Below are 21,156 nucleotides of genomic sequence, written 5' to 3' on the forward strand. Positions count from 1 at the left end.
CAGCGCCGCCGCGGCGGCCACCCCTCGCTGTGCTGGGCCAGCCCTCGGGGCGGCCGCGGGCGGCGACGGGGCCGGGCCGGGCAGTGCTGTGTCGCTCCTGGCAGCCGTGTGCTTCTTCCTCGGGGGGGGGGAGGCAACGACCAGATGAACTTGCTTTGGATTAACCTGCCCGTGTCCCTGTGGTTTAGCTATGCGGATGCGGTTTCCTGCAGAATTGGTACTGGAAGGAGTCAATTTTGAATTTACTGTTCTGAATTTACTTCTCCATATTGAACATCAATGTAAATGCTCCTACCTTGAGGTAAACCCAAGGTAACTTTTGCCTCGTGAAAGGTGGTTACTACCATCTGTTTATCATGGAGCTGATGGGACGAAAGCACTCAGCTAAACAGCTGTCACAGAGAAGTTTATGTACTGTGAATGAACTCCCTAGCTTACTCCATAACGCTTATTTTCCTGCTAATATGCTGCTAGACAACCTCGAGACTTTTTTATGGAAGTCTTCTGAAAAGTGTGAAAGCTGATTTGGTTAGCGTCTGTACCCCATTTGATGTGTGAGGAAAGGGTATAAGTACATGACTAACCACTCTACAGAGAAATTATCAGTGCTGTGGACTGGAAGGATGGGTAAAAATTACAGCTTTCAAGTGCTAGTGAGTCCACAGGTTGCAGTTTGTGTACTTATAAAGCAAAATTAGCCATCATATTAATCCTTTTAAAATTAAAGGCATGCATGTTTAAGCTTGTTTCTATTCTTTCCTTTTAAAAAAAATTTGGGAAAATTATTTTATGCTTCAGTTTGTTAGTAATTTTTTTTATTAACGATTACAATCTCAGAGAAAATTTGCTGCTGTGAAGTTTTGCATTTAACAAATGATCCCACGAAAAAGACAAAACTGGGTCTAGCTGCTACACTTGCTATGTGACCAACTTAACACTTGCTCAGAGGTAGAAATGATAAGCCAAGAGTTTTTACCAAATTTGCAAACAGCAGCACTTTCCAGCAGAAAGAACTCCTAGTCAGGAAGCATGAAATGTTTTAACCATTGATGTACTCTATCTGTGTCTGAAGTTGCTGATGGATTTGGAGTTACTGAAAATGCCTCTCAAACAGGCAGAATTGTACTTTTAGAATTGCAGCTTTGGTATCTTGGTTATGAATGCATTGAACTATGCAAATAGAACATGGCAAGCTTGTTTTAATACCCTAAGTCCAAATAGCTTTTAATTATTAACTCTGCAATAGTTTTGTTTTGAAGCAATTAAAAGTTTATGCCACTTTAGTTTTTGACAAGAGTACAACATCTTTTGCATTTAAGTGTGTAATTAATCTTTAATACAAAGTCCTTATAACAATGGATTAACTCTTCAGGCAAAGTAACTTCACTGACTATACACACGTAAGATTGAGGCCTAAGCTTTCAGTGTGTTTTAATGCAGTTTTATAGAGTTCAACAAGACCTTTCCAGCATTAGTATTTTTTAAAATACCAACTACGCATATTCATAAAGATTGCAATGTTGCAGATACTTTAACTGGCTTAAATTGGGCTGAGGTTCTATGAACTAATTCATACTTGCCACCAGTTTGCACACAGTGGTGCCCTGTGCTCTTTTGTCCTCCAGTCAAATGCTTCCCCTAGGTTCCCTGGAATGCACAGGCCGAGTGTCTGGACCTAGATCTGCCTCTTCTACCTTTCCAATCATGCAGCTGCACCTATAACAGGTTCCATTAATAAAATTAAAAAACTTTCACTAGTCAGTGCCACATGGTGTGCAAAGTTAGTATAAGACCTGATCATACTCTCTTCTCTTCTAAAGTTTTGGTATTTCAAAGTGGGGCACAAAGAATTAATCTCTTAATCTGTGTTTAGCTAAACAGCACCAGAATGATCTGCTGGGGAACCTGAAAACATCTTACTCTCTCATTTCTTGTCCCTAATACAGGGCAGTCTAGAGAGCTGAAGAATTAGTTCCAGAACACTTAGGGCAAGGCTTACATCTCAATTTCAGGTTGTGTGTCAGCAGCTAATGATTGCCATTAGTTAATTACTTTAACCTTTGGTATGATTGTGTAGCAGATCATAGGTGCCCTTGTTGGGAGGCAGTGCAAGAATGTCTGTAGTTGTAAGTGGCTGGTGTACATTTCCTCATGTATTTGTGATGGGATTAGGAAGCCTGAAGATCCTGTACTCAAAACCATAACCTTGCTTAACTAAGTTTTTCTCTTTGTGTGTTGGGGTTTTTTTCTTTTGCTTGTGTGTGTGTGTGTGTGGGCTGTGTTAGTGCTTTTGACTCTCTCAGCAAGTTCAGTCAGCAGTATTAACTCAACACTTAATTTTTCTGCTGTGGTTTGTGAAAGGTTGGAGACCTGCAGCGTTCTTAGCACATGGGGACTGGTCTGAATGTGTGACCTTTAGGAGCAGTTAGCTCAGGAAGCAATGAGAAAGATGTGGAACCATGTGTTCATCAGCATATGTATTTGAGAAGCAAACATGGCTACTGTCAGCGCATCTCACATAGCTCTAGGTTTGGAGAAAAGAAGTAGCAGTGAAGGTGTGGGCTGAACACCATACAGGAACTTTGCTGGTACTGTTCTTGTGAAAATTTGCCACACCTCTGGCAAAATAAGCTCTGTGATAGCCCAGCACTACAGCTGATTCAGGCATGGCTGCAAAATCTGATGTTACTAGCCTTTGATACCAACCAAAATCATGCTCCATTGTCTGTTTCCCTTTAAGGGTCATGGTCTGTTTGAATTTTAGGTGCCTTAGTTATGCCTGTAGCTAACAGTTCTGTTACATCAAGAGGCTGTATGCTGGCTTCATAGAAATCCAGAGAAGAGATCTAGTTTGAACAGAGAGTTGAAAAAGATTTTGGTTATATTACCACCCTTTCTCCACACCAGAAACAACCTGTGAGATAACGAGGCTTTCAATGTTAATGCCAAGGGGATTCTTGATGCTTCAGTGAGGCTCTAGCTTTTTAGTATGGAGTGTCGTGACCTATGGAAATATCTAAAGAGCAAGGTAGAGGCTTTTTTCCTGGGATAGAAGCAGGAATGTAGAGAACCTGTTGCTTTCTTAGTTCTTAGGGCAAAGGTTTTTCTGCTGCCTGATCTATTTTTCAAGGAGGGAGGGGAGGGTAAGGGATTGGAGAGAACAACCCTCCTCCTCTTCTTGCATGGTTTATTTCATTAAATCGTCAGCCTTCAAGCTGACAGTGTACTTACTGAGGTCTCATTCTGTGCTGACATGCTGAGGCAGCAGAGCCCAGGAATGAAGATAGTTCCTGAATAATTTGGGAATTCTACTCTTGTCCTTGTGTTGTATTAGTAGGGTTATGTGGAGCACACGATGAAAATTGCCTGTACAGCCTGGTCTGCCAGCACTGTTAATGGCACCAGTAGAGAGCGCTGATGGTGAATTACAGCTTTGACCCTTGATAATTTAGACACCCTTCTATTTTGGACGAGCACTGTGCCTCAAGGTGCATGTGGGAGCACCCAGCACTTGGCTTTGTGTGCAAGTAGAATATTGGAGTGAGCTGGCAGTAATGCTGAGGAGATCGTCCTTGGTACGGTAGGAGCAAAGTTTGGTCTTGGTGTGTCACCTCTCTGATTTCTGTTATATTGGTGTGGGCTCCCCCAGTAGATCTGGTATGTTAACTTACAGATGTGCTGTTGGACCAGTTTCTCATAGTGTGACTTCAGGGCTGTTGTCTGGTGTACTTCTGCTTCAGTGCTCTCTCTGAGGACTTACCTGTTAAATCTCCCGTCCTTTCTGAGAATGTGCACAGTCTTTCTGCATGGAGACATACTTTATTTTTACACTTATTTCCAAGAGGATTTCACAACCAGCTGGTTTGCTGTCTGTTTGATTCTTTTGCTTGTTCCCACCCTGCTCGAATAGATTAAGTCAATCTCCCTCCTTTGTTCTCTGTGAGGGAATTCTCATCTACTGTGAAACTGTGCTGGCAGCAGGCAGATGTCATTTGAATGGTCTCCTCTGCTCTGTGAAGAGCTGACAGAGAGGATGGGGAACTGATGGAGTTGTCCATGGCAGTATAGTGTCCTGGGGTATACTGGCTGTAAGGGGAAGCATGCTTCAAAAGAATAGGAAATGCAATAACTGTCAGTCTGAGTAATGCTGGAAATCATTTAAGAGCATGAGAAGCAGTGGTAGTGTGTCTTGTCCACTCTTAGGAAGTGCTTAATAACATAAGGTGTTTACAAAGTCCTCTTCTCAAGGTTGAACATACTTGCACAAGAAGAATGCTTTCCCCAATTTTATAGTCGGGGAAAACAAGATAAATGGCAACTGCTTGACATTTATGTATGTGCAGCTTTTGGCAGAGATGAACAGCTGTGTCGTTGGTACATACAGGTCATACGTACTGTGTATTCATACTGTCACTTGTGCAGCAGCCAGTGCGTGCTACTATGTAGRTGATAGTGCAAGATGTACTCTTTTCCTGGTGTGTATATATATAAAGCGTAGCTTATGTCTTGATAATCAGTGTCCATGGTCACACAGTAAATCAGAACTAGCTTGCAAATCCAAAGCCCTGATCTGCAGCCCAAACTATTGCTGTTGCTTTCTCTGTGTCTTCTTTCCTTATCTAAGAGTTGTCATTTCTTCCTTTTCCTTCCTCCCCCAAACTCATGTGCCTCTCAGACTAGTCTTTCTGTTATTGCAGGTCTTCTTGAACTRAGGGAATGAAAATTGGGGATTGGAAATTCACCTTCATTCTCCTAAGCTTCATCCTAACTTCTGGAGTCACAGTTGAAGTCTCTGGGTGTATGAGGCCGCAAGTGTATCCACTGTCCTAATCAATGATTTAGACAACGGATTGGAGCATGCATCATTGTAAGGTTTAAATTATTTCAAAACTAGCAGTGACACTGTCCCTTTCCCACTTGCTGCAAATGGGTTAATGGGGCTGCCTATCTAAAATGGTTCTGGATCCTGTACCCCCTCCCATCCCTGAGAGTCTCTTTCAGTAGCACTGGCTCCTGCCCCACCTCTGCCTAAAGGCTTTCTTCCCCTCACCTTGGTTCTCTCCTTTTGTGCTGGGCAGCCTGTCCCTGGGTTCATTCACGCCACATCAGTCCCTGACCTGCCCATCCTGACCTCCTTCCAGTAGCATCAGCCCCTGGCTTGCCCTGTGTCAGAATGCCTGCCTTATCTTTTTTGTGTATTATGATTCCAGAGCGGGATGGTCGGCCACCAAGGCTACAATGTCGTCCCTGACGACCTCCAGTGAGGGAGAAAACTCTGCTCCCAGGTTTGTTGTCGGTTCCAGGGATGATGAGACGGACTTCCTCGGATCAAACATGAAGACAGATGAAATTGATTTCTTTGAAGATGATGAAGAGGAGGAATCGGTAAGGAGGTCCTGGCGTTCTGGGTTGGGGCATCTGTGCAGAATTCTTGTGTCTCAGCCAGATTTTGAGTGGTTACTGTGGAGGCCACAGGCAGTCAGGATTTCAGGGTCATGGCACCAGGCTACGTGGCACAGCCATGTGGAAGGGCTGTGTCATCCTTTATGGGATGCACTGCATTGTCATACAGTCAGGCTTAGTGTCTCATGGTGCAGTAAATTTTAGCCTTTTTGCTTTGCAGGTCTTTTTCAGGTACAATAGCAGACAACTTTGTCCTGGCAATTTAAGCCTAAATCTCTTATGAATCTTTCTGTTTTACTAGGGAAGTTTTTGAGGAAAACTGTGGGAATTGCGAATAGGGCAAAGAAGTGTCTGCAGATTTGAAACAGTTCCTCTTTTCTGTAATCTGCAGGAGCAGAATGCAGAAAGGAGAATCATCTCCAGCTTCTGACTGCTTTTGGCTCTTATTCAACCCACTCTTCTGGTCTCCCACAATGGCCTTTGTTAAGGGCATTTGTTCAGAGGTCGTTCTGTTCACTGAAGTTCTCTTGCCTCTTAGTGGGCTGAATGGACTGTGACTTGTGCTAAACTGCACTGACATAACCTTAGGATAGTATGTAGTGGCCTCGCAGAACTTTAATCTACTGTTTTCCTGTCTTTTCTGTTTGGTATATGATGCAGCCTCTGAGGGTCAGTACAGGTGTATCCTGTAGCACAGATAGAAAATGTAATGAGCAGTGTATGCTGACCTCCTCTTTAAGGATGGTAAAGTAGCTCTCTAAAGATAATGCAAAGGAAACAGTGAATAGCTGGGACTTGTCTCTGCAAGACCTGCAGGCAAGGGCACTGCAATGAAGTAAAGAAACTCCTGACCTTTCGCTCTGTCAGTTCCACTGGGGCTTATCGTTTTAAGTTTGGGGGAGGTTTGTTTGTTTGGTTGTTTTTTTGGAATGGGCTGAGCAAATTATTTGAGTGGGGTGGAATGTGCCACACTTTGCTCCTGAGAAAATCATCTGTCCATCCCAGAGAAACTGTTTGGTGCCTTTGGCATGTTAGAAGTAACATTTCCTCCTCTCTGGGTAAGAGGAACTGCTTTTCCCCTATGTGGAAGCTCTACAGCGTTACATGGTGATCTGCGGCCTGTTCCAATATAGAATTCCAGACAGAAATTACATTAAGGATGAAATATATCAGCAGCCCATGAGAATTCACCTTTAGGAAGAATCCAGTGATATAGTATTGATGCTCCAGTGATTGGAGTGGCCAGTGTTTCTTGCATTTTTAGGTGGTTGAGACTGCCTTTTTTTTTTTTTTTAAATCTTTTTCCTTTCCCCTCACCTCAGTTCTTGCCTCATAACCTGTGACTTGTAAGAGAAAAAGGCAACTATTTTTCAGTCAAAGAGTTGTCAGATTGGAAAACTGACTCCAATAGTCCTGGCTAATCAGTTTAGCTGAGAACTGAGCGAAGTGGAGCTAAGAAACAGTGAAAGCAGGGCAAGTCTAGGGAGGAGGATTGGAGCCAAGACTGAAATCTGCTGTTTTGCTCTGTTATGTGCTCTGTTCTGCGCATGGGACTTGGGCTACTGCAGGGACTTTGCTCCTAGTTGTGTGAGTTAATGGGACCATATGCCAGTGCAGCTGTTATTCACATTGGCTCTGTACTCTAAAGTCTCCATTGCAGTTGTGTTATTGACCTAGGAGCCCATATGGGCTCCCTTCAAAAATATGCAGTGGTATGTACCTTGATGCTCAATAAAGAGCTATTTTAGCAGGTAGGGCAAAGGAACTGGAAGCCCTTAGACTTCCTAGATATTTTTTGCTGCGGAATCCGAGCCCTTGGCTTTGGGAATCGGTGCAGTAACTTCAGAAGTCTCAGTTTACAGTCTGAAACCACCATTCTGTGTCTTGTGTATCTGCAGTCCTGTGTATATCACTTTAGACAACCTCACTGAGTTTAATCTTACCCTGACCAGAATTAATCTGTTGAAAGCACCCGGTCTGGGTTTAAAAAGCCAGTGATGGAAAATCCACCACAGACCTTAGCCTGTTTCTCAGCTACTGTTATCAGTGCTTTTTAAAATGCATGCCTTTTCTCTATACTTATTTAACTTAGCTTCCTCCCACTGGATCTTGCTGTATCTTTGTCAGGTATATGGGAGAGTCCTTGGTACTGTTTCTCTTCTACTTGTAGCTAGTGCTGTCATTTCTCCTTTGTTTTCTCTCAGATAAGACAAACAGGCTGAGCTCCTGGAGTCCACAAATACAGCATTTGTGGCTCTTTTTGGAGTCCTCCTAACTCTATTAACAGTCTTTGTGAGTTAGGGGCCAAAGAACATAGTACAGGATTCCAGTCCCTGCTGCTTGTTCAGGTGCCAGGTATTTCTTTCTGACCTTAGCATTAGTGCCCAGAAAGAGGAAAAGATACATATTATCTGGCAAAGAAGCAGGTTTTTGGGGATGTTTCTTTACAACATCTACAAGTAAAATCTAGTGGAAGCTGGAAGTGTATATGGGTTTGAGTCTAGCAAGAGCTGGGAATAGATGTGGTTAGAAGAAAATCCCTCATTTGTTCCCAGCTGCTGTATTTCTATGCTGTTATAGTTTGAATTCAGTAAAGTAGCTGAGCCTGTACTAAACTGCCCTGTGTCTTCCCTTAGCCACCTGAACGGCAGATTGTGGTTGGAATATGTGCCATGACCAAAAAGTCCAAGTCAAAGCCCATGACGCAGATTCTGGAGCGTCTGTGCAAGTTTGAGTATATTACAGTGGTGATTATGGGGGAAGACGTTATTCTGAATGAACCGGTAGAGAACTGGCCCTCATGTGACTGCCTTATCTCCTTCCACTCCAAAGGTAAAAGTCTGTGTGGCAGGCCTTATCCTACCTGAGATCTGGACAAGGGAGTTTCCATTCATCTTTTTCTTTTTTCCCTCCCCACCCCCACCACCCTGCCTTTCAGGATTCCCACTGGATAAAGCAGTTGCTTATGCCAAGCTGTGCAGGCCGTTTTTGATTAATGACCTTGATATGCAGTATTACATCCAGGACAGGTAGGTGTCTGGGATCCTCTAAAGCCCCTTCCCTCTTCAACTGATTCTCCTCCTCAGCATGCTGTGCAAGCTTCATCTTCCTGGCTGTAAGCAAACAAGGGCAGGGGAAAGGGGGACATAACACTTTGGCAGTGGCTTTTAGGGGTTGTTTCCCCCTAACATGAGGGAAATAGGTTTCGGGGCAAAACCACTGAGGTATGGCATGTTTTAGCTTCTGGTGCAAATGCACTGTAAGGAAAGGCTGAGTGAATTAAAAGAGGACATGATCTTGAAGGATGAGACTGGCGTGACTAAGACTGGTCTCTGAGGAAGAGAGCCAAGTAGTGAGATGGGATTCTCAGGCAGAAATTGGGAGCAGCAAGGCCAGGCTGAGGGAACATTGGAGGGCATATACCCCTCCCTTGAAGAGGGTATATTGGTAAGACACTTGAAGAGGCTTTTCAGTCAGCTCTTGGTAAGTTAAGTTGATGGGTTAAGTCAGTCAGAAGTCAAATGCTAACTTACAGTCATGTACTTCAGTTCATATAGTCAGAGTGCTTTGACTGCAGATGAGTAGTTAATACCAGACACCAAACTTCACATGTCTTTGGGTTGTGGGCAGCATTACTGTGGGTACTGATAGGCACCATACGTTCTAACTCTAGTGAGAGAAATGCAGCTTCCCCGTTGATGTTGGGTGCAAAATAAGGGATGGGTGATGGGCAGCTGAGTGTGACGGCACCCTTTGAGGGGGCACATCTGGGCAGTTGGCATTTGCTGGGTATGTTGCTGTGGATTGGGCAGGTGCTAGCAAATGGGCATCCCCATTTAGGCCAGGCAGAGGTCTACTCTGGGATGCTTCCATAAGGAGTAGGGCTGAGGCATGCCCTGTAGCTTGTGGGTCTCATCTAGAGAACACGTGCTGAGAAGTATTTGCACTGTCTTGAGACTTTCTTGTGTTCATTTGACTTTGTTTTTCATCAGTGAAAATGAAGCCTTTCCCCTGGTACGTACTGAGGACCTTCCAGACTCTTCTGTTGATTCTCATTGTTTTTGTCCTCTRCAGGCGGGAAGTGTATCGGATTCTTCAAGAAGAGGGAATAGACTTGCCCCGCTATGCTGTGCTCAATCGAGACCCTGATAGACCAGAAGGTAAATGTCCAGGCTCTGCTGAGAGCTGTTTTTGCATACTATACCATTTTAGATATTCTGCAGAGACCAGCACTGATAATGAGCTTGAACAGGCCTGATTCATAAGTTTGTCAACTGACTTGGCCCCTGGTCAAAGGCCAAAATACTGAAGTTGACTGACTGGCCAGGACCAAAGGGTTTCAGCTCTGCAACAGGGCTGTTTGCCCCCTTACTTAACGTGCTGCTGCTGTGCTTTGTCTTCAGAATGCAACTTAGTGGAAGGAGAGGACCATGTGGAGGTAAATGGAGCTGTTTTCCCAAAGCCATTTGTAGAGAAGCCAGTCAGTGCTGAAGACCATAACGTGTATATTTACTACCCAACCTCAGCAGGTGGGGGCAGCCAGCGGCTCTTTCGGAAGGTGAGGGGCACTCCAGCTTTGCTTTTGGGACCAACAGATCCATGGGTCTGAGAGACCTATGTGGCTTCAGGAGGAAGTTTTGGGGAAGCGAGAAGGAAGGTCTTGTTTTGGGGGTAGTCTATACCTTTGTAAAACTTATAGCTAAATCCCATCTAGTTGGGAATTGCAGAAAGACATATTCTAGTGCTAGTGCTGACTACACTTTCACTATCCTCTGTTTCACCTGTGTCCTGTTTAGCAGTCCTTAAGAACTGTGTCCCTTATTGAACTGCATACTGTCTTTTCCAGATCACTTCTTCAGTTTATCAAGATGATTTTTTTACTTCTATTCTTGTCCTCTAACATGCTTGCTGCCCTTCTCAGCTTAGTGTAGCTTGTAAATGTAATAAATGCAGTATTTATTCCTAGATTCCACAGGAAATTTATGTCTGCCCTTACTCACTTCCTCCGCTTTACCAGTGAACCATTAATAACTATGGAATATGATTTTCCAACCAGTTATGCATCTGCTATTAGTAATCTTAAAATGATTGCTTCCTTAGCTTTTACATATAGGCATGTCACTTGAGATTGTATCCAAAGTCTCACTGAAAATGAAAACGACATTGGCTCCTGTCTATAAGATCTGTTGCACTGTCCTAAAAGGAAGTTAAATTGATCTGACTATGATTTGTCATAACTTGTTATAATTTGCTTATTAGCTAGACTCCTTACCTTCTATGTCTTTACCCGCTATTTCTGTTCCATATTCTTCTGGTGATTGGAGTCAACCTAGTGGTCTATAATAACTTTTTCCTCTTTAAAACCTGGAAAAGGACATACTTAGTGTCTGCATTTTGCAGTCTCTTCTGTCCTTTGTGAATTATTGTGCTATAATAGCTGGGGGTTCTGAGAGATGTTCAGCTAGTTCTTTAAGTATGGGATGAAATTTATGCTGTTTGTTCTTCCATCTAAGGAAAGAAAACCTATGATCTACCCTGAGGTTTTTATTCTATGCTTTCAGATTGGCAGCCGGAGTAGTGTGTACTCCCCAGAGAGCAGTGTAAGGAAGACAGGCTCATACATTTATGAAGAGTTCATGCCTACAGATGGCACTGATGTAAAGGTAAGGAAAACCTGGGTAGCTGAAGTTTGGGCAGTCCTCCTTAGCAGATTCTGGAGTGTGTGTTTAGCCTGTGAGGTGCTGATTGTGCAGCTTGGATCACAAAGTGAGGAGCTAGTATTCTGCAGACCCTAACAAGAAGAATGTATGAGAGCATCTAATCTTTTTTTCTGTGTGCGTCTGCAATAGAAATACCTTCTGGAACCTGCAGTTAGTCTAGGGATTATGTCAGGTGTAACTGTTTCTCTTCTCAGGTGTACACTGTTGGGCCAGACTACGCCCATGCAGAGGCTCGCAAATCCCCTGCTTTGGATGGGAAGGTTGAACGGGACAGTGAAGGGAAAGAAATCCGTTACCCAGTCATGCTGACTGCCATGGAGAAGCTAGTTGCCAGGAAAGTCTGTGTAGCCTTTAAGGTTTGTGTGTTTTCTCTCCTGTGCAAGCAGAATACTCCCTGGAATGTCTGCTTCATGACTCAGGCACCTGTATTAGCTTGAGTCTTTTGCTCTTATGTATCTCTGATGTGACTGTGTTCCATGCCTGGTGCCAACTCTCTCTGCCAGCTGGGTGCAGTTGATCCTGCTGGCCCTGTCAGTTTGCTGGTCAGAGATGACTTGGGAAGGCCAGAGGGCCTACAGCAGATGCCTTCTGTGCTGGCAGGTGGCTGGTGCCCAGCTTGCATCTGAGCATTTGATATCAGATCCTAAGCATGCTGCTGTCTAACTGATCTGCACTGATCCCTCCTTTGCTGTTTCATGTTTGTGTAGATAGCCTGGTCATCTTTTTCTTGGCCTTTTTCATTCTCTTCTTGACATGGCTTTGGTGTGCATTTGTGTTTTACTTATAGGTAGGCGGAGTGAATGTGCATGTGAGTCTAGGTACAGTTACAGGACCTGTTCTGCTTCATCAGCAATGTCAGCAGAAGCAGCCCTTGGCTACTTGTTCCTGGCCCTGCTGCAATCTGCATCCCATGTAGTTGTTCTGGTACAGCTGTGGGTTTATTCTTCATTATAACCTTTTCCATGCATTGGTGGATGTCTGTGCATGCACCACTTATTTTCTCTACTTCTTCAGTCTGGATCATAACAGCTGAATTTAGAGGCAAGAGCAGGAGAGGTAGGAGCTCCTTTCTTATACCCTTATTGCTCTTTGAGGTAGCACTAACTTGCTTAATACAGGAGTTCATGGATTGGGCCCTTGATAGAGCTGTGAAGGTGTAAAGACTCCTCTGAAGGGCCCGTTACTGCTAACTACTTCAAGACTGAGACAGGCATGAAATGGAGAACTACTTTAGAAATTGTGCCTTTGGAGACACCAGTGGAGCTGAATTGGACAGTGTATGCTGACTGGGTCTGTGTGACAGAGTGCCCTCTCAGCCCTGCTTAACTTACTCATCTACTGTCCTGCTTGCTGTGCTTCTTCACAGTGTGCCTATGAATCCTCTGTTTCCTCATGCAGCAAACTGTATGTGGGTTTGACCTCCTGCGAGCAAATGGCCACTCATTTGTTTGTGATGTGAACGGCTTTAGTTTTGTGAAGAACTCTATGAAGTATTACGATGACTGTGCCAAAATCCTTGGGTATGTAAAGTTCAAGTTTTGGTAGTGGGTAAGGGAATCTGTAGCAAAGCATAGTGAATTTGGAGTCCTGACCAGTATATGTGGGAGAAGTCTGCGCATGGTTCAGATGGGGACACTTGTTCAGCAGGGGAAGGCCTGGCTTTGGGAGGAAGGGATTAATTATTCTTTGCCCCCGGAGTTCCTGCCTGCATTGGGTTTAGCTGTCTTTGTCTATAGCTAGGTGTGTCTTACAGGACACTATTGGATGCTAAGCCCAGCTGCAGTATTGGTGATGCAAGTGCCTGTCTCTTTTGGGTGCCTTAACTAGCCCATGGTGTGTTAGATGACTCTGTAAGGAAGATGAGGAGAAGTTGTCTGTGGCTCTCCTCAAACCTTTCACCTGGACCACAGGGGAGGAGGAGGAGGACTGAGAGAATGGCATTTCATGTGAATTCTGTGTTCTGATTTCTTTCAGAAACATAATCATGCGTGAATTGGCTCCCCAGTTTCATATTCCCTGGTCCATCCCAACAGAGGCAGAAGATATTCCCATTGTCCCCACAACTTCGGGCACCATGTGAGTACTTGTGAGCTTCTCAAAAGGATCCCTTTAATGGCTGCATGAGGGACAAAGTGCAAGCCATGTCCAAGAGACATGCATCACCCAGCAACACTGTTTTCTCCAGCAGCTGTGTTGGTTGAGACACTGAAGACAGATGTCTATGGAAAGGCTCAGCTGTGCTCAGGAAATGGGCAATAGATAGTAAATGAGTTGTAGGAGTGATGAATGCGGAAGAGCATTCTTTGAGAGAGTTACAGAAACTGCTTGTGGCTTTCAGGAGGCCTCAATTTTTGATCAGCACAGGGAAGGGATTAAGGCATCACTCTACCTGGCTCACTGGAACCACTGTTCGGTAGGTAGCTGCTCATAGCAAATGGGTTTTAAGCTGCCAATGAAATGGGTGGAAAACTGTTAGCTGAAGTATTCACATTGTATGTACACTTGCAAGGCTTTCATTTGATACTGTTGGCCATACTAGTCTTTCGCCACAGAAGGCTAAAAGATGAAGACAAAGATTTCTCTGTGCTCCTGAACATGCTTGCATGAAGTGGGGAAAAAAATAGGTGCTACAGAAGAGGTAAACTGAGAGCATGTGTTCATCCTTCCTGTAACATAGGATCATTTGGATAAAGCTGGCAAATGCAAATGCTGCACACTCATGGGGCTGCTGGCTTCTATTGTATCTTGTGACAGTGAAACTGATAGAATCAACCCCCATTTGGTCTGGGATCTTGTAAGAGATATGGATGGATATTTTAATATCTGAAAAAGCAAAGTCATATAGCCCTTCTGAAATGAGCCAGCCTAACTACTGGTTCCTGCAAGTGGCTGATTGCTGCGGAATCTCTCTATATACAGCTGTTATTGGTTGATCACAGACAGGACCCTGACTGTATAATGATTCTTCAGGACCAAGTTGTTTTTTTCCTATGTCCTTCCAAGTGGTGCTATGAGGATTACACAAGTTGGGCATGTTAAACTGTGCCTTTCTTGGAAGAAGTTTGGTACAATTCAAAATGCTGTATCTATAGATTCCATAGCATCTAGCCTGGTTCCCATCTGCTATAGATTAGATTTTTGCATGTCATATTACAATGCTGTGGTGCTCATGAGCCTGGTAGTGTCTGCACTACTTTGACTGCTCTTGCAGCCTTAGCACTGGTGCCTGTTTTAGGCTGGGAGGATTTCTGTCATTGATGAGGGAAGCGACAACTACTTTCTAGTGGTAATTCTGGAGTTTAAGGATATATTTGAGAGGTGTATCTTGTTTTTCCCCAGGATGGAACTTCGCTGTGTTATTGCAGTCATCCGGCATGGAGATCGAACCCCAAAGCAAAAGATGAAGATGGAAGTTAAGCATCCCCGGTAAGAACCAAGGCAAGAAGACCCTGCACTGTTGGGAAATGAGGAGGGCCCACCTGCTGAATCCACAAATGGAGCAGAAGGGCTGAGTTGCATGGGAGGCAGTGTTTTTCCATGGTTCCATTCAGGAAATGCTTTCTGCTCTGTGGAAGGAGCCTTCTTTTCCCATACAGATCCTGGCACCTTCTGTGCGAGTGCTGGAAGAAAGAGCGAAGGTTTGCTAGGTGCTGTAAAGTGAAGTACCTCACCAAAGGGAAGCTAGTGGTTACTTCCTTTTCTTACCTGAGGCTGAAAACACTTGTTCTGGGGGGATTTCTGAAGCATAGAGAAGAGTCTGTGGGCCTACTGTTTTTTCTTGAAGAACAGGGCATGAATGCATATGTAGGGATGACCATCCTTGTAGCACTGGAACAGCAGAAACTGGATCAGGGTTCTTTGTTGTCTGTTCAGGTTCTTTGAATTATTTGAGAAATATGATGGCTACAAGACAGGGAAGTTGAAGCTGAAGAAACCAGAGCAGCTACAGGTGAGGGGAGCCCTCTCTGGGATTACTGTGTGGGAGATGCAGGTAATATGGATCCCAGTGCGAGGGAATTCTTTGGGAGGGTGGAAACCCTTAAAGGGGCAGCATTGCACAAACACTCCCTGTGTCATTCTTTACCCACTGCGTACACAGCAGGGTAATAGTATGAGAGCATAGTGGAGACTGCTCCTGGCTAAGACAAAGAATGTAGAATGGGGACAGCCTTGCTGCAGCTAGCCTGTCTGTTGTGGTTGCCTCTGGTGAGAGAACACTCCAAGCTGTGAAGTGGGGGGAGTTTGAGGCATCCGTTTGGTTCTGAACAGGGTTGGAATACGGGGTGAGGATGAAACTGACTGGAATGTGAAAGTTTTTTCTGCTCAAGCTGTCTTATGAAATAATGTGTCTTTAATGAGTGTGTATGTGGTCCTGATGCTGGGTGGAGCCTTCTGGAGGCCTTGCAAGAGTATGGTGGTGAGTCTGAACCAGATCTGCTGGGCACTTGAGACAGTGTCTGCTTTCCAACAGGAAGTGCTGGACATTGCACGGCAGCTTGTGGTGGAACTGGGAACACAGAGTGACTGTGAGATTGAGGAGAGGAAATCCAAACTGGAACAGCTGAAGAGCGTCTTGGAGATGTAAGAGTTAATGTCTTGGGGCAACATGGGTTTGTCTCAGGGTTGTGGGTCAGCAAGGGATAACAAGGAAGATGYGGGAAAAGGAAGTGATGTAGAAGCAAGCTGTGCTGTTGATGTATTGGCCAGCTGGTTCCCCAGAGGTCAGACTCCTGCATCCCCTTTTAGCAGCTGTACATGAAAGGTGCCACGCTCCTAACTTTTTCTCCCTGGCATCAAAACAAATGGTGATTCTTGTTCCGGGTGTCTGTTTTTAGCTGGAGAACTCAAGATGAAGCTGAGTTTCCATTGCTGCAGGAATGGAACTGGAGTCCTGTGGGGGCCACATAGATATGAAATGTTTTGATAAATTTGGAACAAATGTGGTTTTACATGAGGTTGTTCTGGTGCCAGAAGTTTAACAAAAGGCACCTTGGGAAACATGAAAAGATGTTTGTGTCCCCTTAGGTTTCACACAGCCAGAAGAAAAGACAATATGGTGGTGTTGGCATGTTAGAAACAAAAGGGGGGTTTCCAAGAGAGCCATAGTTCACTGTGGCATACACAGGTAGTGTCTGTGTTCATGCCATTTCTGTGGAGCACAGAAGATGAATTTTTGCCATGATTCCTTCCCCTACTCTCTCTTCTGATTAGAGGTGTAGGTATATTTGTGCTTATATGGCTGGTAGATTTTTTACTGTAACTTCATCAATTCACTTGTTAAAGATGTAGATAGAAATTATCAAAGATTGGTTAAAGCCCCTCTGGGATATGAACGTGCACAATGATGTCAGCTGAATAGAGCAGGCAAGTAAATGAGCCTGAATTTTGTCAGGGGAGGAGGGGGGTTGGGCTTTTTTTTTTTTTTTTTTTTGGTTTGGCTTTTTTGCATGCTGGCTCACAGGTGGATGTTTATGTAGTTTAATGTTTATGTCCCTTGACAATGGTGTTCCTGGAGGAAGTCAGTGCCTGTATTTTTTTTTGCTGCCGAGGGAGCTCTGGGAAGGGGTGAGTGGAATTAATTTGGGTTTATTTTTTTCCCCCTCTCCTTGTGACAGGTATGGACATTTTTCTGGCATTAACCGTAAGGTGCAGTTGACCTATCTGCCTCATGGACATCCAAAAGCTGCAAGTGAAGATGAAGGTAAAGAAACCTGATGTTGCTGACATGATGTTAAAGCCTGATGTTCAAGAGTGTGCAGCTATACCACCTATATAGGCCTCTGGAGATGAAAGCAGAAYTATTGACCCATGTCTTGTCTTTGCTGCTGTCATAAGAAGGGCTGGAAAGATGCACAATGTAGTGTACTAATACACTCTAGTTGGTACCACAAGGTTTATACTTCTGACTTCATGAATGTCAGCCTGTAAATACAGGTGGAATTCTCATAGCTTCAAACAGCAGAGACTCTTATTTTGGTACTTGCTGAAGCCACAGAAAAGGCCAGATTTGGTTCCTGTGTATTTTGAGTCAGCCAGTGTTGAGAATGCCCTGCAAGTGCTCTGATGGTTTCCCTACACATGCACCTCACCTCCCTGAAGCTTAGTTTTGAGACCTGCCATAGTGAGTGCCTGTTTGCCTCCTAGAAGCTCGCAGAGAGTCTTCCCCATCTCTTCTCCTGGTGCTGAAATGGGGTGGAGAACTGACACCAGCAGGAAGGGTCCAAGCAGAAGAACTGGGGCGAGCCTTTCGCTGTATGTACCCTGGTGGCCAAGGTAAGCACTTTTTTATGCATCTTGGGTCCTGTATGACTGCACCAGAATGCCCAGCCAAGTTGACTAATCACCAGCATGTACAGGGATGCTCAGACTTTCTGTGGACTGTGTGAAGCCTGTGTGACCCAGGAATCATTACTGTTTCTGTTCTATTGAGCTGAACCGATAAAGATAAATACTTAAAGTGGACTTTGCACCTAAAAAGCCCTAAGCTGGCTAGAAATGTCCACTGCTGTGGTTAAGCGTTAGTGTGTCTTGAAACACGATAGCATTCTTTCAATTAATGTTCCAGCATTCGAAGAAGAGAAGCCATCTAAGAAAGTGACATTTTGATGCAGCCGAATGCAAAAGTTATATATTGATTAACAAGGAATTTAGGTCAGATGTAGAGAMCAGTGGAAATTGTCTTGAACACAGATAATTCTGTCTTGAGAAAGGGGAATAGAGAGAACTTCTCCATATTTTATCTGCCATGATTATGTGACTGACTGTGAAAAGCATCTAGCACGCACATAGATCAACAAGAGCCCAAAGAATAAAAAAGACTAAGAGATTGCTTTTTTCACCCAAGTAAAGAAGAATCATAAGTAATACACTTCTGTATTGGTCTGATGAGACCAGTACTGGATACTGCTTATCTTTGACTTCTATGATTATTTAATTTAATTAATTTGAAATAGAATTAATTCAATTAATTTAGATTGAATTGGAGAAGATGCAGTACAGTCTCAAAAATTGAGGGCTGGGAAGGGTGGCTTTTAGTGATAGCTTAAAATACATTGAGCTATTTAATCTGAAGGATTCAGGGATAAGGGTGTGGCAAAGGGGAGGAATCCAATGCTACCAGGTTTTCATATGTCCTGGAGATAAGCCTTTCTAGCCACTGATCTGGTATAGCAGTGAAGTAATAGACCAATGCTACAAAGAAGGAAGGAAAATGGTGGACTTTTTTGTTGTTCTCGCCTTCAGACAAGAGTTTAATATTTTCATGGAAGGTGTTCTAGCCAAGTATAATTCACTACAGTCTCTGGGACAGCGTGACATGTGGTAGCCTATCAGGTACAGGAGATTGGACTGTGATTATCACTGCTGAACTCAGAACAACTCTTAAGAATGTTTGCTGTGAGACTAATGGCCCCACCTGTGTCTGCACACAATATAGCTGGCAGTTTCTGCTTTGTTTTCTAGGGTTTCATATTGTTTCTGCGGATCTTCTTACTGCTGTTCTAGTGTAGGGAGTCTCTAAATGTATGGTATTACATTTGCAATATAAGTAGCAAATGACAAATGAACCTGGAGATATCAAGGTTGTGATGATACATCCAGAATGGGGAACTGTAATAACTCTTTGCTCTTCATCCGGTGAATGTGTTGGTGAGCAGTACAGGCATGACATAGGCTCTTTAAGAGGGAACCCATTACAGAGTCCTGGCAGCTTTAAGGTCACATGCCTCTGATCTCAGCACATTTTTAGCACATATATGGGAATAAACTTTCCAAGAGATGATAAAACTAGTGTTGCTGACTGTGCAATGCCAGAAAGTAGAGCAGACTTTCAGTGCACAGAGACTGAAGGGGAAGTAGCAGTAGTGATTAGAGGATCTTCGTGTCAGGGCCTGTGTGCAATTTTTGAAGACAGCAACATTGACAATGTTAAAAGGGCTGGGAACTGCCTGGTGCTATTGTGGATCTCTGAAGCCAGGAGCTGAGAGAATCAGCTACTGACTTGGACAAGAGGCTGGGGAGACCAGAAGACAAAGTGTGTAGGGGAGAGAATTCCGGGAAAAATCCTGGGAGTAAACTGCAGTATAATGAGCCAAATCCTGAGGGAAGAGACCTGTCTGCAGAGCTCTGGTCAAGTGGGGTGCAGTTACTGCTGGGCTGGATCCTGAGGTACTGTCTATGCCAATTCTGAACACACTGTTCCATGTCCGGTGAGCACTGAGTTACTGCACTCTTGCTTACAGTAGGGCTAGGACTGAGCATGTACAAGTGAACTTCAGTCCCTCTGAATCAAGGATTTGGAGTTTTCTGCCTCAGGCAGTCCTTCATGGAGAGGGAGGGATCTTACTTTGCAATGAGATGCTGTGTTACAGTTCCAGGGTAGTAGCTGGTATGTGGCCCCTTTGTCCAGACATACAGCTGACTTCTGTCTGTTCTCCCTTCCTGTCTAGTAGGATGTTTCTTGGAGTTATGAGCTCAGTGCTGGGAGCAGTTATCCCATCTGCCTGTGCACTATGGCTGGGTACTGTGCAAACTCATTAAGGGATCCCAGGCAGCAGCAAATTAGTCACCAGTGTTCTGTCTCTGGAGGGTCAGACTCAAAGCTGCATGAGTTGCCTTCTTCCACTGCTGCTCTGTATCCTGTGGTTAACTCAGCCATCATAAACAAAATAGTATTTCATGCCACAAGATAACTGCAGCTCTACTGGATATGTTTTGGAAGCCAGACTCCTCGCTACTGAATGCCTGTGTCTGCAGTCCTGATGGCAGCAGTACCTGCTTTTGCACAGAGAATGAGTAGAAGGAGGGAGTTTTTTTCTGTGGCTTTATTCTGCACGGGGGCATTCAAGCTAGCAGACTAGTTACTGACTGTTGGGAGAGGGTTCCTGCAGAATTTGGGTAGCATCAAACCTTGACTGGTGAATTTGCACTCTTTTTCAGAAATGAACTTTCCCAAGTTAAGCGAAACCTGAATCAGATTTTCAACCTTAATATATTAACTAGAACTATCTCTTCTGAAACAGCCTAAAGGCTGGCTATGAAAGTGATATATTCTCTATGTAGCTTTGATACTATGGAAAGGTTTGTTTTCTAAAGCAGTGGGATTCTACAGTATACTCAGCTGATAGTTTTGCAGGTGTCAGAAGGCTGGGTTTGAGTCTGTTTTCTGTTCCAGGTGATTATGCTGGTTTCCCTGGATGTGGCCTGCTTAGACTGCACAGCACCTACCGTCATGATCTCAAGATCTATGCTTCTGATGAGGGACGAGTTCAGATGACAGCAGCAGCTTTTGCAAAGGTCCTTCCTCTCCTTTGGGCATCTGCTAGTTCTGCTACAGAAGGCTTAAAATATATCAGTTTTAAAGGAAAATTTCCAGTGATGAAGAAGGAACTGTCCTAAGAGTTTTCTCCTCTGTGGTGGGAGGGTGGGGCAGTATGCTAATAGCAAGTACATGGAGCAGTACTGGAAGTTCAGTGTAGCTCCATATATATGTTGCCCTTGGTATCATGCCCAGGATAGGAATCTGATAGGTAAGTTATTTATGGAGTATTGCTTGTGTGTTTGATGTTAGAGCATATTTCATATTGCTGAGTATGCAGTTCTTACACAATAAGAATTTCTTTGGTGACAGTTCAACTAAAGGGGTTATTTGCTGGCTTTTGGATTTAAAAAGGGAATGAAATGTCTGCAGTGCAGTGGAGGAAGGGGGAAGGAAAGAGGTTTGTTTGCAGTTAAAGCTTGAGCAAAGGGGAATCCTTTAGTGGCCTTGCTAGCTGTTCTTCAGAGCCTCTACTGTGTCACTGTTTTCCAGCAAACTAAGTTGGCTACTCAACGATGGCCTAAACAAATCTGGGGCTGCTGTAGACAGACCTGATGTTTGGCTTAGAGTAGTTCTAGGAGCATGCCAGAATCACTTCTGACTGTGGGTGTTCTTGCTGTAAGCTGCTTTTCAAGGGCAGTTGAGATTTCACTCAAGTTGCCTGAAGGCTGACCATGAAGCTTGCAGAAATGTTTGTTGCTTGGGTTGCATGTAGCT

At 44.2% G+C, this 21,156-nt stretch overlaps 1 protein-coding gene across 8 annotated transcripts in view; it reads left to right on the forward strand.

Moving 5' to 3' along the window:
- Nucleotides 1-3,560: 3,560 nt before the first annotated feature.
- Nucleotides 3,561-21,156, forward strand: part of PPIP5K1 (diphosphoinositol pentakisphosphate kinase 1) — a 53,342-nt gene continuing 35,746 nt past the window's right edge. For 5 of the 8 annotated variants that reach the window (XM_026087366.1, XM_026087368.1, XM_026087364.1 and 2 more), the window contains exons 1-16: nucleotides 4,698-4,867; nucleotides 5,211-5,385; nucleotides 8,040-8,235; nucleotides 8,342-8,432; nucleotides 9,478-9,563; nucleotides 9,807-9,961; nucleotides 10,965-11,066; nucleotides 11,318-11,479; nucleotides 12,522-12,643; nucleotides 13,098-13,199; nucleotides 14,463-14,549; nucleotides 14,997-15,072; nucleotides 15,595-15,704; nucleotides 16,739-16,824; nucleotides 17,268-17,396; nucleotides 20,296-20,417. In XM_026087366.1, coding sequence (XP_025943151.1) covers nucleotides 5,239-5,385; nucleotides 8,040-8,235; nucleotides 8,342-8,432; nucleotides 9,478-9,563; nucleotides 9,807-9,961; nucleotides 10,965-11,066; nucleotides 11,318-11,479; nucleotides 12,522-12,643; nucleotides 13,098-13,199; nucleotides 14,463-14,549; nucleotides 14,997-15,072; nucleotides 15,595-15,704; nucleotides 16,739-16,824; nucleotides 17,268-17,396; nucleotides 20,296-20,417 — 1,773 coding nt within the window. In that variant the 5' untranslated portion in view covers nucleotides 4,698-4,867; nucleotides 5,211-5,238. Of the gene's footprint in view, nucleotides 3,581-4,697; nucleotides 4,868-5,210; nucleotides 5,386-8,039; nucleotides 8,236-8,341; nucleotides 8,433-9,474; nucleotides 9,564-9,806; nucleotides 9,962-10,964; nucleotides 11,067-11,317; nucleotides 11,480-12,521; nucleotides 12,644-13,097; nucleotides 13,200-14,462; nucleotides 14,550-14,996; nucleotides 15,073-15,594; nucleotides 15,705-16,738; nucleotides 16,825-17,267; nucleotides 17,397-20,295; nucleotides 20,418-21,156 lie in introns of those variants that run through there. The other 3 variants (XM_026087363.1, XM_026087365.1, XM_026087370.1) reach the window with 3 other exon arrangements.

Source organism: Apteryx rowi, unplaced genomic scaffold (genome assembly GCF_003343035.1).
Source record: "Apteryx rowi isolate R43461 unplaced genomic scaffold, aptRow1 scaffold_713, whole genome shotgun sequence".
NCBI classification, from domain to species: domain Eukaryota; kingdom Metazoa; phylum Chordata; class Aves; order Apterygiformes; family Apterygidae; genus Apteryx; species Apteryx rowi.